The sequence below is a fragment of the Sceloporus occidentalis genome, unplaced genomic scaffold (assembly GCF_023333645.1).
Source record: "Sceloporus occidentalis isolate IW3139 unplaced genomic scaffold, rSceOcc1.0.p SCAF_26, whole genome shotgun sequence".
In the NCBI taxonomy this organism is placed as follows: Eukaryota; Metazoa; Chordata; class Lepidosauria; order Squamata; family Phrynosomatidae; genus Sceloporus; species Sceloporus occidentalis.
In genome coordinates, this window is record NW_028317006.1 from 8,354,855 (window position 1) to 8,370,124 (window position 15,270).

General features: G+C 38.3%; 1 protein-coding gene across 1 annotated transcript; it reads left to right on the forward strand.

Moving 5' to 3' along the window:
• Positions 1 to 568: 568 nt before the first annotated feature.
• On the forward strand, positions 569 to 11,051 carry LOC149300124 (fumarylacetoacetase-like). Its single transcript, XM_089485759.1, has 14 exons — positions 569 to 649; positions 3,101 to 3,211; positions 3,515 to 3,636; positions 4,514 to 4,563; positions 4,906 to 4,996; positions 5,194 to 5,291; positions 6,017 to 6,069; positions 6,490 to 6,589; positions 7,148 to 7,278; positions 8,184 to 8,259; positions 9,180 to 9,226; positions 9,989 to 10,090; positions 10,714 to 10,831; positions 10,981 to 11,051. The coding sequence occupies exons 1-14, from the start codon at positions 569 to 571 to the stop codon at positions 11,049 to 11,051; spliced, it is 1,251 nt and encodes a 416-aa protein (XP_089341885.1).
• The last annotated feature ends 4,219 nt before the right edge of the window (positions 11,052 to 15,270 follow it).

Below are 15,270 nucleotides of genomic sequence, written 5' to 3' on the forward strand. Positions count from 1 at the left end.
TGTGCCGTGCCAATAGCATTTATGTCCTACCTACTACCTTATTTTTGGTTTTCAAGTGCCGTTATTCAAAAGGGTGACCATGTTTAATTTCTGCAATGCTGTGTTAAGGTAAAAAAAGGAAACCGGAAAAGGTACCATATGAACCAGAAATTATTTTTATTTATTGGATACTTTGGCATTGTACTGTGCATAACAAACAAACAAACAAAACCCCAAACATTTAAACTACTGCCTGCTCTATGCAGGCTCTCGCTCAAGCTGTATTAAAATAAAAGTACTTGCAACACAACTATCACACTGCATTTAAATAAGCTATATGTATAAATCTGGGTCTGTAATGAGAATTGTATTCTTTTGGGGGGGGGGGGGTTGGACTTTGATCCTAGGAGCAGGCTGAGTCATGCTGACCCTGGTTTTGATTAGTTTTGTCCCGGGGGTGGAGATGCTCTCTATCTCTGGATTGGTCTGTGAATAGGAAGCACAGGAGGCCTGAATGTGTCCCAGATACATCTGGAGTTGCCCAAATCCAAGAGCGCTCACTGCAAGCCTGTCTGTACCTCTGGCAACAATGTCCTTCATTCACGTGGAAAAGAATTCCGATTTCCCTATTCAAAACCTTCCATATGGGGTATTTTCCACCCAGGATGAGGTTGGTATTGCACTAAACATAGGTATAGCTACAGTATATTTCAAGCAGTAATATTTTTTATGCATCAGACATGTGTTTTTGGTTAATGTGTATTGCAAGCATCTGCATAGTATACTGTGTGTGTGTGTGTGTTAACCCGCATTGTGTGTCCGTGTTTAAAAGACCTCCCTATATTTCTAAACGTTTTAAGTATGTAGAAGCTGCGCCTGTGTGTGGGAGACTCCTGTGTGTTTACTACAGATGTTCCTGTCCTGCACTGATGACCTCTAATAAGAGAGAAAAGCTTTGAGCGCAGTATAGAGCAGCAGAGGCCGGAGAGTTCCACCTACTGACAGCTATGTATAAAGTAGCAGGCTAGGCAGACAAGGGAGTCCATGTAAAAGGGGGTTAAGAAAAAATAAATCAAGGCGAAAATCCTTAAAGGTAAAAGGAAACTTTGTAAATGTTTGTTTTTAGAGCGGGATTAGGCATGAAGATATTTGATATTTACAGCAACATATCGTGTTTCACATTCTAGTAGGTCACTAAGGCGACTGTCTCACTAGTATGTCAAAGGTTAAAACCCTGCTTGAATACAGGTGACTTCATTTAGATGATCATGGCCTCGTGATCAATATAGCCTGCGCAAGTGTCATTATTATTAAGCAGGACTCTTAAGACTTGAAAGAAAAGGTGGAGAATGGCTTTTTTTTTTTTTTTTTGTCTGCTTTTTTCAAGATCTTTGTATGTTGTTTTTAATAGAATTAAGCTCTGCGTCATAAAGTGCCATTAGGTTATTATTAGAGTCTTGGGGCCAGGTCGTTTATAAAGTTTCCAAATAAACGTTCTAATCCTTTCTCCATAAACACATATATAAAGCAGGGTCATCATTTAATGCAGCATCACTTCTCTGCTGGTGAACGAGGACACTCACAGCGAGGATAGTAGGTGGGGGATTGTGATTCTGCTTTACAGATCCTTTAAGTTAGATAAAAGGCAGACATTTTTTAAAATTCTGTGAGCTGTACTGTTTCTGTAAATAGGAAGTATTAGACGAGGAGATGCCTTTGAGATACGCCAAAAAATATTCTGTATAAGAAAGGTGTGTATGCAGCTACCAGATCTTTCCTCCGCAAAGTTATATTTTAAGTAGTAGACATTTAAATAAAAATCAATATCGTCGTCTGCCATCTGGATAGTTCATAGAAATTGTGGCTAGCATATGTAACGGTAACCCCTTTTGATGCCATACAAGGCCTTCCAATTAACGTTCACTACAAAGGACAATAATTCACGTACAAACACTGCTTCTTAGACAATACTACTAGAGGCTGGATGAACATTGTGGGGAGGTGTAGTTCACCCTGCCAGAAGATAAGAATTCAGGATAAAATGCAAGGCGTAGGACCACTGACTCGCTGAATGCTTTTAACTTGAGATCCATACATATGCAGCCTCAAAATAAGGTTTGGCATGCGGTGTTCCACAAAACCTGCCTTGTTAATTACTTGCGTGTCCTGAACCCACCTTCTTTAGCTTCACTCTGAGATCAGATTTAGAAAAAAGGGGGGACTAAATAAGTAAATGAATAGGAATAATCACCTGAGAACAGGAAATTGAGAGGACTGCTGCCATTAGGGGAGGTTTGGCAACATGCAGCCTAGGTGGCACTTCCAGCCAAGTGGCCCTTTAATGAAGCTGCTCAAAGCACATCCTAGACAGCATGCCCAATGCCTACTCCACAGTCCCGTCCAAAACACAAAGAGAACGCATAAAAACACAAAGGATTTGGTCAATGCGTACAATCTTTGTGAAGCCCTTGTTACTGAAGTCCCTGGTGGTTACATGCAGAATTACGAGTAAAAAAACTTACAAAGCTGCTGGCACAGGCTTTAAATCTGAGCAGCTTGGGGGGGATTGCCCACCTTGAAAGCCCTCTCCATGCCCTCATTTCATCAAGATAGGGTGTGATTCTTATATCTTTCTTATTTAAATCTTAAAAATCAATTTAATGAGTTTAAAAACCCTCCCTTTATTGAATAATCCCCTTTGGTTATACTGCCTACTAGCCACCTGGTCGAGATGTTTGCTTCTTTGTATAATTACCTTAAAGCTGGTGTGGGTTTTTTTTGTTTTTTTTTACATTGGATATCACAATTCATTCATAACCAATGCATGTAGGGAATTTAAATTAAAGCATGTAGGGAATAAGTAACACAAATATACCCCACATTAGCTTAATTTAGAAGAAAACTTTTTTATTCATTTTTATTAAATAAAACGATAAAATGTCTACAGTTATAAACCATTCAATCCAGATTTTTTTTGCTCTGTCTTTTGTACAGAATTGTGTATTTATTTATGTTGTAGAACACTCATACCCTCCACCCAGCAGTGGGATTTGGGTCACTTGCCAGTTAAGCAAATTAATATAACAGCAACTAAACCCATCTTGTTTTGTTTTTATTGCAGCCAAGACATAGGATAGGAGTGGCCATTGGGGACCAAATCTTAGATCTGAGTGTCATCCGACATTTGTTCACTGGTCCTTTCATGTCTGGGAATCAAGATGTTTTTAATGCGGTACAGTATTTTATTATTTTTTATTTTTTTTTTGATGTTACTTCTGCGGAGTTTAAGACATTCTGTGTGCAGGTAGCTACACCCATATATACCGTACCCGTAGTGTCCCATGCAAATGTAATAAAATGTTATATTGATCTCCTCCATGAATGTATTTATTCCTCCTAAAGAAAAATTCAATTTGTATTGGTTTTTTTTTTTTTTTTTTTAACTCAAATACGGGTAGTAAGCTGTGTTTTGTTTGGAAATTTTGAAGTTGCTTTCTCCCTGCATTTTCACCAATATGTATTATTATTTTTGCAGCCAACCCTTAATAGCTTTATGGCTCTTGGACACAATGCCTGGACAGAGGTTCGTCATTTTCTCCAGAAGCTGTTGGCAGCATCTGAGCCCTTACTAAGGGACAACAAGGAGCTTAGAGACAGGTGAAAAAACAGCTGTAATAATAATCAATACGCATAACGTTTTCGCATACCTCCCAAGTGTCTTCCTCCTGGGACCCAAATCCCTCTGGACCTTTTTCCTTCCCTTATGGTTTTTTTCTTTTTCTTTCTTTCTAGAAGCTCTTTCTGCCAGAGGAGCTCCCTGCCGATGACCAATGGTGTCGCTTGCATGGACCTTTAACTCCTGGAACCTCCCCAGGCCAGGTTTCGCCGTCGGGAGTTAAAGGTCTGCGCAAGCGACTCTATTGGTCGCTCGTACAGACCTTTAACTCCTGGAGCAGGGAGACCAATGGTCTCCCCAGGCCTAGTCTGTAAGTGCGACTCTATTGGTCGCTCGCACGGACCTTTAACTTCTGGAGCCTCCCAAGGCCAAGTTCTGCCGTCAGCAGTTGAAGGTCCGTACGAGCGACCAATAGAGTTGCCCATGATGACTTTTAACTCCTGACAGCGGAACTTGGCCTTGGGAGGTTCCAGGAGTTAAAGGTCCATGTTTTGGTGCCAGGATTTTAAGTCCGTATGAGTGTCTCTATTGGTCGCCAGCAGGGGGCTCATCTGATAGCAATTAATGAAGACCATCTGCACTTTATTGGTTAATGGCAGAGGAGGCCAATAGAGTTACTTGTACAGACCTTTAAAATCCTGGCGCCAAAGCTGCTGTGTACTGCTACCTCGTTAACCCCTTCTAACAAAAAAAAAAAGAAAAAAAAAAAACTAACCCGGAAAATGTACACGAATATTTGCCTTAACCGAACACAGGAACGGGCGATTATACGTGGAATGTTTATTTTATTGCTGTACAACAGCCTTTTGTTAGGTCTGCCTGCTGTCAGAATTAAAGGATTACTTCTCTGTTTTTCAGGGCATTTGTACCACAATCCAAAGCAAGTCTTCATCTTCCAGCAAATATTGGTAACTTTCATTCTCTGATACTGTAATGCATGTGTAGTAGTTTGCCTTAAACAGTTAAAGTAAATGAAATATGGTGAAAATGCGTTTTATATATCAGTAGTCCACAATTCCTGAACTTTTTTTCCTACAAATTCCATGTAGTTTGCCAATGCCTTGTCTTATGGATCATAAACATGTGTAAGAGCTTTCGATAAATTAGGATATCCCTAAAATATTTTTTTTGTACCCAGGCCACAAGCCTGTCTAGTCATATAAAAGTGTGTTCCATGGAACGATATGGATATTTATTCACATAAATCTATATGAGTCCAATAATATTCATGGTAAAAATCTGCTCTACAGGAGATTATACTGACTTCTACTCATCAAGGGATCACGCTACCAACGTGGGAATTATGTTTAGAGGGAAAGAGAATGCTTTGATGCCCAACTGGTGAGTCCAAGTTACTTATTTATTCATGACGTTGTGTTCAGTAGTGGCCTCGTTGGTGACGTATAAAACTGCTTTACTCGTTGTTAGTACCAGTTATTTTAAAAACTTTCCTCTTCACCTTCCATTAATTTTCTTCTAAAATCTTATGTTTTTTCCCCCATATACAATTGTATTCATACCTGGCTGTGTTTCCATAGGCTGCATCTCCCGGTTGGGTATCATGGCCGTGCGTCATCTGTCGTCGTTTCGGGGACTCCAATCCGAAGACCTAAGGGACAAGTTAGACCAAATGATGGTAAATTGATATCATCAAGTATTCTGCCCACCATCTCCCATTTTTTATCATGCATTGGAGGGCTAGGAACTTACCAGGTTTCATCTGCATGCAATGGGTGAAGCATTGGGTGCCCAGGGCTCGTGGTTAGTGCCTTTAATCTCCAGACAGGCTAACATCTATGGCTATGCCCACTCTGCCGAATCCTGCCCATATTTCACCCGCTTCCTACCCCTTCACCATCTAACTATGCACACCTAGTCCAGCTCTCTTTTTGATACCTCCCCTTTCTAAAAGGGTCAGGAGAGGGGTCGATCCATACAGATAGTTATGGGAAGTTTCCAGTTATGATGCACAGTACCCAATTTGGTAGTCGCACTTTACAGGCATTTTGTAGGACAGTTGAGACATAAACCAGATTGTCTGGCATGTCCTGGCAGATTAAGGACCTTGTGCGACCATGTCCAACTGAAAGATTGCAATGCAAGCTTCATCAGAGGATCATGGAAAATTAATGAAAAAATACTTGAAATGCCCTGCTTTGGTGGAGTCATGATGTCTGAGCTGACATAAATCTGAATGATTTATAAACGAAACTAAAACAATATATAATAATTCACAGATGGTATTCAGTTTCATTCATTGTCCCTTTTATTTTTTTAGATACCCCATGCATGTTTTCAGATCATCTTTTTTTGTAGGTTGATTTATTTTTCTCCCTTTTTTTTTTTTTTTTTTTGCATTAGATAAGCCACCTGTATTTGAGGCCAGCAAGCTTCTGGACATTGAACTGGAAATGGTGAGTTACGATACTTTAAACAAGAACCTAATCCAGTGATGACCTATTGTACCTTCATGATGAAAGCAAGCTTCGGACTAGATTTTAGAGCTCCGGTGCAACGTCATTAAAGCGTGCTGATCCCATACCATCCAAGTGCCGTTTTAGGCAGGACACTCCGTCTTTGGGACCCAAATCCATCTATACTTTTATAGGAGATGTGACTGATGTATATAAAGGTATCACACTGTTTTACTGATGTAAAACCCATAATAATGTGTATGTAATTATAATAATAATATGCTACATACTCTGGGTAAATCTTATCAGAATTCCAGTGTGATCAGCAGCATTGTTCTATTGAATATTTAACTTGATATACAACCTTATATCAACCTTGATGTTTGTGTGTTTTTCTATTTCTCACACTCTGTTCCACAGGCTTTCTTTGTGGGCCCAGGAAACAGTTTAGGAAACCCCATCCCTATTGAAAAAGCTCATGAACACATCTTCGGGATGGTCTTGATGAACGATTGGAGTGGTGAGAAACTCAACGTACTTTGGTCACGCAGTGGGTTAATGTATACCGTGTGCAATGACCACTGGAAAAGGCCCTGTATGTAAATAAGGCAAAGATAAGTTGGCATAGTACCAATAATTTAATAATAACAATGGAGAGGTGTTTTAGAAGATGTACTGTATCCATGTATACAGACAGGGCAGCATATGTCCCCTCCAAAGGACAATCTACAAAAAATAGTGTTAGACGTTCCACATGTAATTTTAATTCAACATGAATCTTGGCTCTGTTCCCCCATCCAAAATAGTAGAAAAAGACGTATCATAAAAGAATTAGTTTTGCTAATATTTTTGAACACATATAGCAGTTGTGATTAAAAACTTTGTTTTAAGCCGTTCTACTTTTACTAATTACAAAAATTTTGAAACCCTGGAATTGCAGAAGGTATCTACCCTTTTGCTGTAACATTCTAATTCTGTCACTCTATAGCAGTCCTGTCTCTGTAGACAAATTGATGTCCTAGAATCAATCAGCTGATTTATATAATGCTATATATCAACAGCCTTTTTTTCTTCGTAGCTAGAGATATTCAGAAATGGGAATATGTCCCGCTTGGCCCTTTCCTGAGTAAAAATTTTGGAACCACTATCTCACCCTGGGTTGTTCCGATGGAGGCGCTCATGCCATTTGTACTACCAAATCCAGTTCAGGTAAGAGCAATTAAATCATGTAATAATGTCTCCGTACATTGCGTAATACTGTTGAGAATACAAAAATATGTTCACATTTACAAAACACTGATCGACAAACTATGGGACGTTTTATGACAGTTCTGTAAACATGAACCAAATGGTACGTGAAAGTTGGTAATAACCTATAGTGACATATTAACCCAAAATAAAAGGTGCTGCAGGCCTTTGAAAAACGGAGCACCAGGATATGACTTCAAATACCCAGCTGGCACAGCCTCCAAACGTGAATAGGTGGGGGAGAGCAAAGATCTCCCATCTAACCGGCCCATTGTGCAGCAGGACCCTGGGGGGCTTGATCATTCAAGGGGGTGACCTGCGTAACCGGTGAAAACGGATTCGCTAAACTGGAAGTTTAGAAGAGAGTTAAACGTTTCACATCCCTGACTTTGCTATGCATTATGAAGCGCTAACCACAGTGAGTTTCTTCTGCAAGAAAGGTTGACATGGCCCTGTGTAATGCATAGTTAAAGACGTGTGCGGTTTTTTATTTATTTTTTAAGAGGTCTCCAACCTTAACTATACAGGGCAAACATCTCCTTGTTGCCACCGTGATTGGCCCTTCATAATGTATAACGAAGTCACAGAATTGAAATATTCTGCAAACTTCCAGATCAATGCCCTAAATTTAAAGAATAAAGAGTATAGTGTGGGGGAAGCTGTCCAATATAGAGATTAATTTGCCTTCTTTGTATCAGAGCTGGGGCCATCTGGTACCCCAGTCTGAAATGGTATCGCCAGATATCCACAGATCTAATATTTAAAGAACATCTTTTAGAATCCTTATACATTACGCACCTACTGATACTTAAGAAAATACCTTTTTATTCTCCATTGATCTAATATTTCTAATATTTGGCATACAGGACCCAGTACCGCTGCCTTACCTTCGGGATGAAAGTAACTACGCATTTGATATCAAGCTGTTTGTCAGCATCCAAGGTGAGTTAAATGTATGAATAATGTGATGTACGCTGGTAGAGTAAAGCACTAGGGAGAGAATTTTTTGGTGTTGGTTATATTCTCTGTTGATATTGCTAGGAGTTGTACAACGCAACATGTGGCATAATCCTATTGAGATATGTGATGCAATATCTCACTTAGTGGTAAAATGTCACATCATCTGCCATTTTGGTGATAGAAGTTTTCTTATTTACAGAGGAGCTGTCACATTCCAGCCTATCTCTCACCCTATTTCTTACATCTTGATAAACTATATAACTATGGTTTTCGTCAAGGAAAAATATTAAGTGGTCATCTGGCCCACCCGGCAAATGCCCGGTGGGTCCTGCGCTCCATGCTCACATTTCAGGCCACCAATCGCAGTTATATAATTTGGTGGCTGCTGGCCTTAAAGCGCCAGGGCCACTCTGCCATACCCAATCCGGCCCTAGTACAGTAGGAGTTGCAATACGTGCTGTTCCTAAAATGTTTGTGATAATAGTAGTGGAGGTGAACAGTAGTAATCAGTCTCTAGTGACATCGCAAACTACACACGAGCCTCTAACAGAGGGAGAAACAAGATAAATTTGTTGCAATTTTCTACACAAGCAGACGGCAGGCAGTACTCCAGTGCAGTCTTTACGGAGCGACAATGGGAAGAAAAAAGAAATTGCATGGAAATTATTTTTATTTATTATATTATTATGATATATATATATATATATAGCATTATTATATAAATATAATCCGATCTATATTCATATATTCTTAAAAATGGAACATTAAATAGAAAAGCTAGTTACACAAGTGATAGGCAGCAGTTCCGCTTTCACCTTTATGAATATCTGTTTTTATTCACGTGATACATGAATGGCTAATTTGCATTACTGCATTTTTCCAATGTAATGATTGTCGAGTAGGAGAGGGAATGAAGGAGCCCGTGACAATATGCAGATCCAACTATAAGGTATGTTCTGGAATTTCTACATTTTTTTTTTTTTTTGCTCCAGTTTGTTTCACGTTGCAAAATGATCTAATTAATAATTGTAATGAAATATATGATATGAGGATATCCAATTCAACAAACCATTTCCTTACCTCTTTGCAATTGTGCAGGATTTTAAAAGAAGATCAATGTCTTTCTTGCCACAAACGGAGTACCTGGAAAGTTTTTAATAATTTTTAGTAACAAAATAATTAAATACTTGGAAATATGGAGGGATAATTTGGTTCAACAGTTTTAGTTTCTGCTTTGGAGAACATGAACCCCAGCGGCTGTTAAATTACAACTTGCTTGAGCGTTATGGGACTTCATCAACAGTTGGATTACAGTTGCTATAATGCTAGAACCTCTTTTTAACCGAAATGGTTCTTTGTAAATAACCCTGCTTTAGTTGTGATATAAATGGAGAGGGATATAGCGATACTATAGGAAATTCCGGCACCAAATAAAGCCCAGATGGTACATGCTGAAAAGATTTCTGTGACTCTGTTTTCTTTCTTACGACTACAAAGACTCAGGAGTTCAGCTTTTTAAAATGATTTAGTGTTGACAACGTAATATCCTGTAGTCCTAAATATCAAACTATACCTTCTACGAACATTGCCTAACTTTTTTAAAGTTTTACCTATAAATGAGTAGTATCATTATTATGTCTTTCACCACCTGTTAAATAAATCTTCGAGAATCATTTTTACGTATATATAACGTCCATTTGTTTTCGTTCAGTACATGTACTGGACCATGAAACAGCAGCTTGCTCATCACACGGTTACTGGGTGCAATGTCCGGCCTGGAGACCTCTTGGCATCTGGAACTATAAGTGGGCCAGTAAGTATGACCACACCGGTATCATTTATTTTTAGCATTTGTCAGAAATTCAATTTGACCCTGTCCTAAATGTGTACCTATATCCAGAACTAGAGCTTTCTACTGGTATATATTTGTATGCAACTATACACATTCCTTGTTTTATATTGTATTTCTAGTATCCCGATATAATCATAGACAAAACCTTAAAATAAAGTCTTGTCACCCAAAATAAAACACTATACAGAATTTAACTGGTAGTATGTTGTATTACCTTTCATTGTGCTTCAGCAGATTTTAAGGCATTTTACTTTGCGTCTAACTTTATCTTCTAGGTTAGTTGCTCTTTTTGTATACCTTAAAATGTTTGTAGTGTGTTTACTATTAACAATTTGTGTGTATAGGAAACACAAGTATTCTGGAGGAGTATAAATTATTTTCCTCATATCATAGTACATATATCATCTTTAGTAACACTGTTCTTGGCTCTTCTTGCATTAAACTGTAAGGGAATATATTGTCCCTCTATAGAAGTGGATGTGGCAATCCACTTTTTAAGGGAAATCTCAGATATGTGCATTGATAGTGTTTCTAATTTTGTAAATTAGTTTTTATTACATTTCCTGGTTTTCACACTTTGACAGGACCAAGGAAGCTTTGGCTCGATGCTGGAGCTGTCTTGGAGAGGATCTAAGCCTATTGACGTTGGCAATGGTCAGACAAGAACATTCCTGAAGGATGGAGACACTGTGCTTATAACAGGTACAGCTCACTTATAATATTAAATTACAGTAGGATAACATATTCTCATATAGTTTGTCCAAAGTATGTTTGGTACAAACAGCTGTCCTACTTTTCCTTAGAATTTTCCACCAGCTTCTCAAATATGTCCTCTTGTGCTGTCTTGACAGGTTATTGCCAAGGAGAAGGATACCGCATAGGATTTGGACAATGCTCTGGAACAGTATTGCCTGCACAGTAGATGGCACAGAATCTGAGGATTCATTATTACAGAACCAGTAAACGTATTATGGGATGTCTAGTAATCTCCCACCATTGGTGAAGATCTGGAGGCTGCTGTATGTGCAGTAGTTTCTTTTGGTCATATGCCACAGATTTGGCAGAATTCCAGAATAACTATTGAGTAACTCTTGCTTTCTGACCTGCTTTGCATACGCTTCGGCCAGGATATTGTGAAATGAACTATAACTAAGTTCTCGTTTGCCCAAGTCTGAAATAATATGTAACCATATTTAATATTTTTCACAGCAGTTTTAAATATGAGTTTTGCTATTAGTGTGACTAGTGACTTAATGAAACAATCCATTTCATGTGGCTGGTTTGTTACGGCACACTAACATTTGTCTTACATATAAGACCTCTGTTTCACCTCGTTCTTTAACTATGTTTGATCGGTGCAGATAGTACTACCAGGTATCGTGTTTATCTTTTACCTCTGAATTTGGAGCCGTAAGAGAACTCCTGTGTTTCATCTAAGAAAGCATCCGAAGTAATGTGTAAACATGTCGGTGGTATCATTACTAGACAAACTAAATAAAAAATAAAATGAACTAATGAAGCATGTGTCACTTTTAATTTTAAAAGAATACGCGGTCTCAGACCAAGTACATAGACGAGAATACATCACAGGAACACAATTTTACAGAAAGGAACAGTGCATAGTAATCACAAAATTAGCGAGTTAGGCCTGATGGAGAGAAAAGAGAAGGTCAAAATGAAAACAAATCAATGATGGGAAGTACACTTAAACAACAACAAAAAATTATATATATATGTATATTATTAACAAGGGCAGATTCATATATTCCATAGCTTATTTTATGCTAATAAAACTACCTGATGCAACTATATATTGTTTGTGGGGTATTCTATTACAGAAAGCTGTCCATCCTACAGCTAATTACTGGTTAAAAGATAGGTTGTACATTGAATGAAAGTTTAAGACCACAGATACAAGATCTTAAAGTGATAGCAATCCCTGTTTTTCCCATAGGCATTGGTTGAAGAAACAGGGAATTGTAAAAGAAAGAGAATGGGGGAGGGCAGGTAACATTCAGGGCAGGTGGCTCAATGAACAATGGGTCTACTCAAGTAAGGGAGACACAATAAAGGTTCAGGCAGTGGCCCAAAACCCTTAAACTGGAGCAACCCAAAGGCAGCGCCTCTCTTGTTAGCTGTACCCTAAAGTAAGTCGTAATATGGAGACCTTCATTCTGACAGTAGCCAAAGATCCATGATCTTCTGGTGCTTCCCTTGGAACCTGGAAGCCTCCAGCACATGGGGACGCTGCAGCGATGATGTCACACGCAACATCACATACAGCATTGTTAAGGAGGCTGTATGTTGCCTTAAATGCTGTTTTTAATTTGGCAATATATGAAGTCTGGCGTCATCAGAGGATGTCACCACCCGGTTTAGTCCTTGGTCCAGCTGGGAGAAGCAATGCATCACTAAAAGGTTAACAATAAATAGCTGAGAGCCCTGTGTTACAGAGAGACAATCAATCACCTCTACGGGCAAGATGATCCATGGTTTCCACTTGAAGTTTTATACTTTTATTATTTTTATTCTAAATATTTTGTATATTTCTATGGTGATTCATCAGCCACTAGAGTGCGATCTAACACCATTTTTGCACAGTTACTGTCTTGTCTAGCCTTTATTAAATGTACTTCTATTTTAGAGTTGCGCAAGTTCAGTCCCTGAGGGTCGCAAAGAGGCCACAACGTTTGAATATTCACGCTCTAGCACAGACGTCTCAAAGATTCATTAAACTAATTGTTTTCAGACAAGGATACACAATTCACTGTCTGCGGTACCCAAGGACTAAAGGTGTACAGCCCTGTTTATCTTTAACAAAATTCCACATTCGTTTTATCAATAACTAGCAATTTTGCCAGAACATGGTAAATATGGAATATGGAGATGGAATATGCTAATTGCATTTTTTCAGTTTAAATTAATATTGCTCTGTATATGAAAAGCCTGAATGTTAGAACTTAATTTGGAATTGTTCTGGTTATATCATACACAGTATGTCTCTTTTTATCCACAGTCTACAGCTTACATGAATACCTAATACCTATTATAGTGTGATCCATTTATACCTCTTAAAGTAGAACCGGACCTTCAATGCACAATTGCATCATATAAAATCCACCAATATATGGCAAGCATTGTATGGGTATAATGAATACTGGATCTTGTTCCTCTAGTTAGAGAATTTATTATATGCTTGAATATACTTAAGAACTTCTGGCAATTTTTCAGAGGTGAGAGTGTTTACCCTATAAAAGAGACGCATATGAGGAAATATGATTTCTTTATATTCCGGAGAACTCCTTATACTCGACACCTTACAGCCGACACATGGGCATTGTGAAGGATGTGGTTTCCTAGACAATATCTGATGTTTGCGACAGTCAATCATGTTTCACATATTATATACAACTCTTTCTTTATATAAAAGGATCTTAGAGAAATTATGTGTGTGTTTCATAGAAACATTAAATTTGACTACCACTCCACTAATCCGCCCTTGTTTTCTCTACAATACAATAAAAAAGCCTCAAACTGTACTTTTGCCGGAAGGTTGCACCACTGATCTACCACCCTATTTAATTAAAACTTCCTTACCTTAATATGTATTATATATATATATATATATACACACACACCATATAATAATTTGCAATCAGTTTTCTTCTACCCACAGATAAGACGTGCATAACATAGACATGATAATTCTAACAGGATCTGCTTCTTGCGTTTGTGGCTGTGGGTGGGTAATAAAAGAATGACAGGTAGCAGAAAAATAATATAAAGAAGTCTAATTTCTGTCTAAATGGAGAAGAAACAAAATAGTGTGACTGATGGGGAAGCTGACTTTTACATTAAACCTTATTAAGAAGATGACATCTTCCCATTAAGCATGATATTCTAATTATACAACACAGTTTGATATTCGGAATTGCTGTTGTCTGCAGCATATAATTATGAGACGTATTAACAAAAAGGTATTTTATTTCCCAGTCCATGGCAAATCGCTGAATGCAAACTTAATGACTCTGAAGGCATTTATTATTTATAGGAAGTTGTTTTCTTTTTTTATTTCTTTTACATTCTTTATTTATAGGAAGTTGTTTTCTTTTTTTATTTCTTTTACATTCTTTATTTCTAGCCTTAATACATTTGTCTTTATTACTAACAGGGACTAGTAAATTAAAAGCCATTAACCATGGGTTGTGCACCACATGGGGTGAATATTACCAGAACAGAACCTTTCAGCCTAAAGGTGATTTCTGATTTGTTGATGTCACATGACCCTGTGACATCAGCACCTGGCATTGAATGGCTACTAAATATGACCACCAAGTCCACCTGGCTCACTGGGCAAATGCCGCTGCCTGACATTGCTCCATTTGCACTACATGTGCTGAAGCGTGTGGCCACTGGCTAAATTTGCCCCACAGCACGTTAAGTGAGCATAAAAACCCATATTCGTTTTCGGCCGTGCTTCCGTCGTTAGGTGGCCGCAGCCTCGTTATTACTAGTCTGGCCCTGCTGACCGCTGTACTTTAACCGTCATTAACAAACTAACAGCTGGTTCATCATGTATGTTAATTACGTTAATTTTGGGGAAAAAGTTAAATATTTAGTTAAAGGGAACTGGTTACACAAACATAACTCAAGGCTGTATAAGTAGCGTACAAAATGTTACCAATACAGCGTGCCGTGAAAAAAACACAGCCCACCTTTCTAGAGAGAAAATAAACTGTGTTAAATCTGCCACTGGTGACATTTACATGATGGGAGTTTAATTACTTTGCTTGTGATGCTTAACTAGTTTTTTCTGATGAGGACATAAAGCAGGGAATAAGTAGGGCCAATGTATTAACAAACACTTTATTCTCTCCTTTTTCCAGACTCCTAAGGATCCCTTTTCAGGAGGGAAAAGCCTGTTTGGGGCCCCAAATCCCACCCGTCACTCTTTCTTCCCTCTGTTCCTCCTTTGTAAGAGCTCAGAATGTTTGGTGGGTATGAGTGGATCACGGTGTCACAAAAGTCACAATAATGCATATAACTAAATTGTATAAATATATTACATCCCTCTTAGTTATGTAAAGCTTTTACTCCATTCCACATCACAAATAATATTATAGCTACACACCGTTATAGAC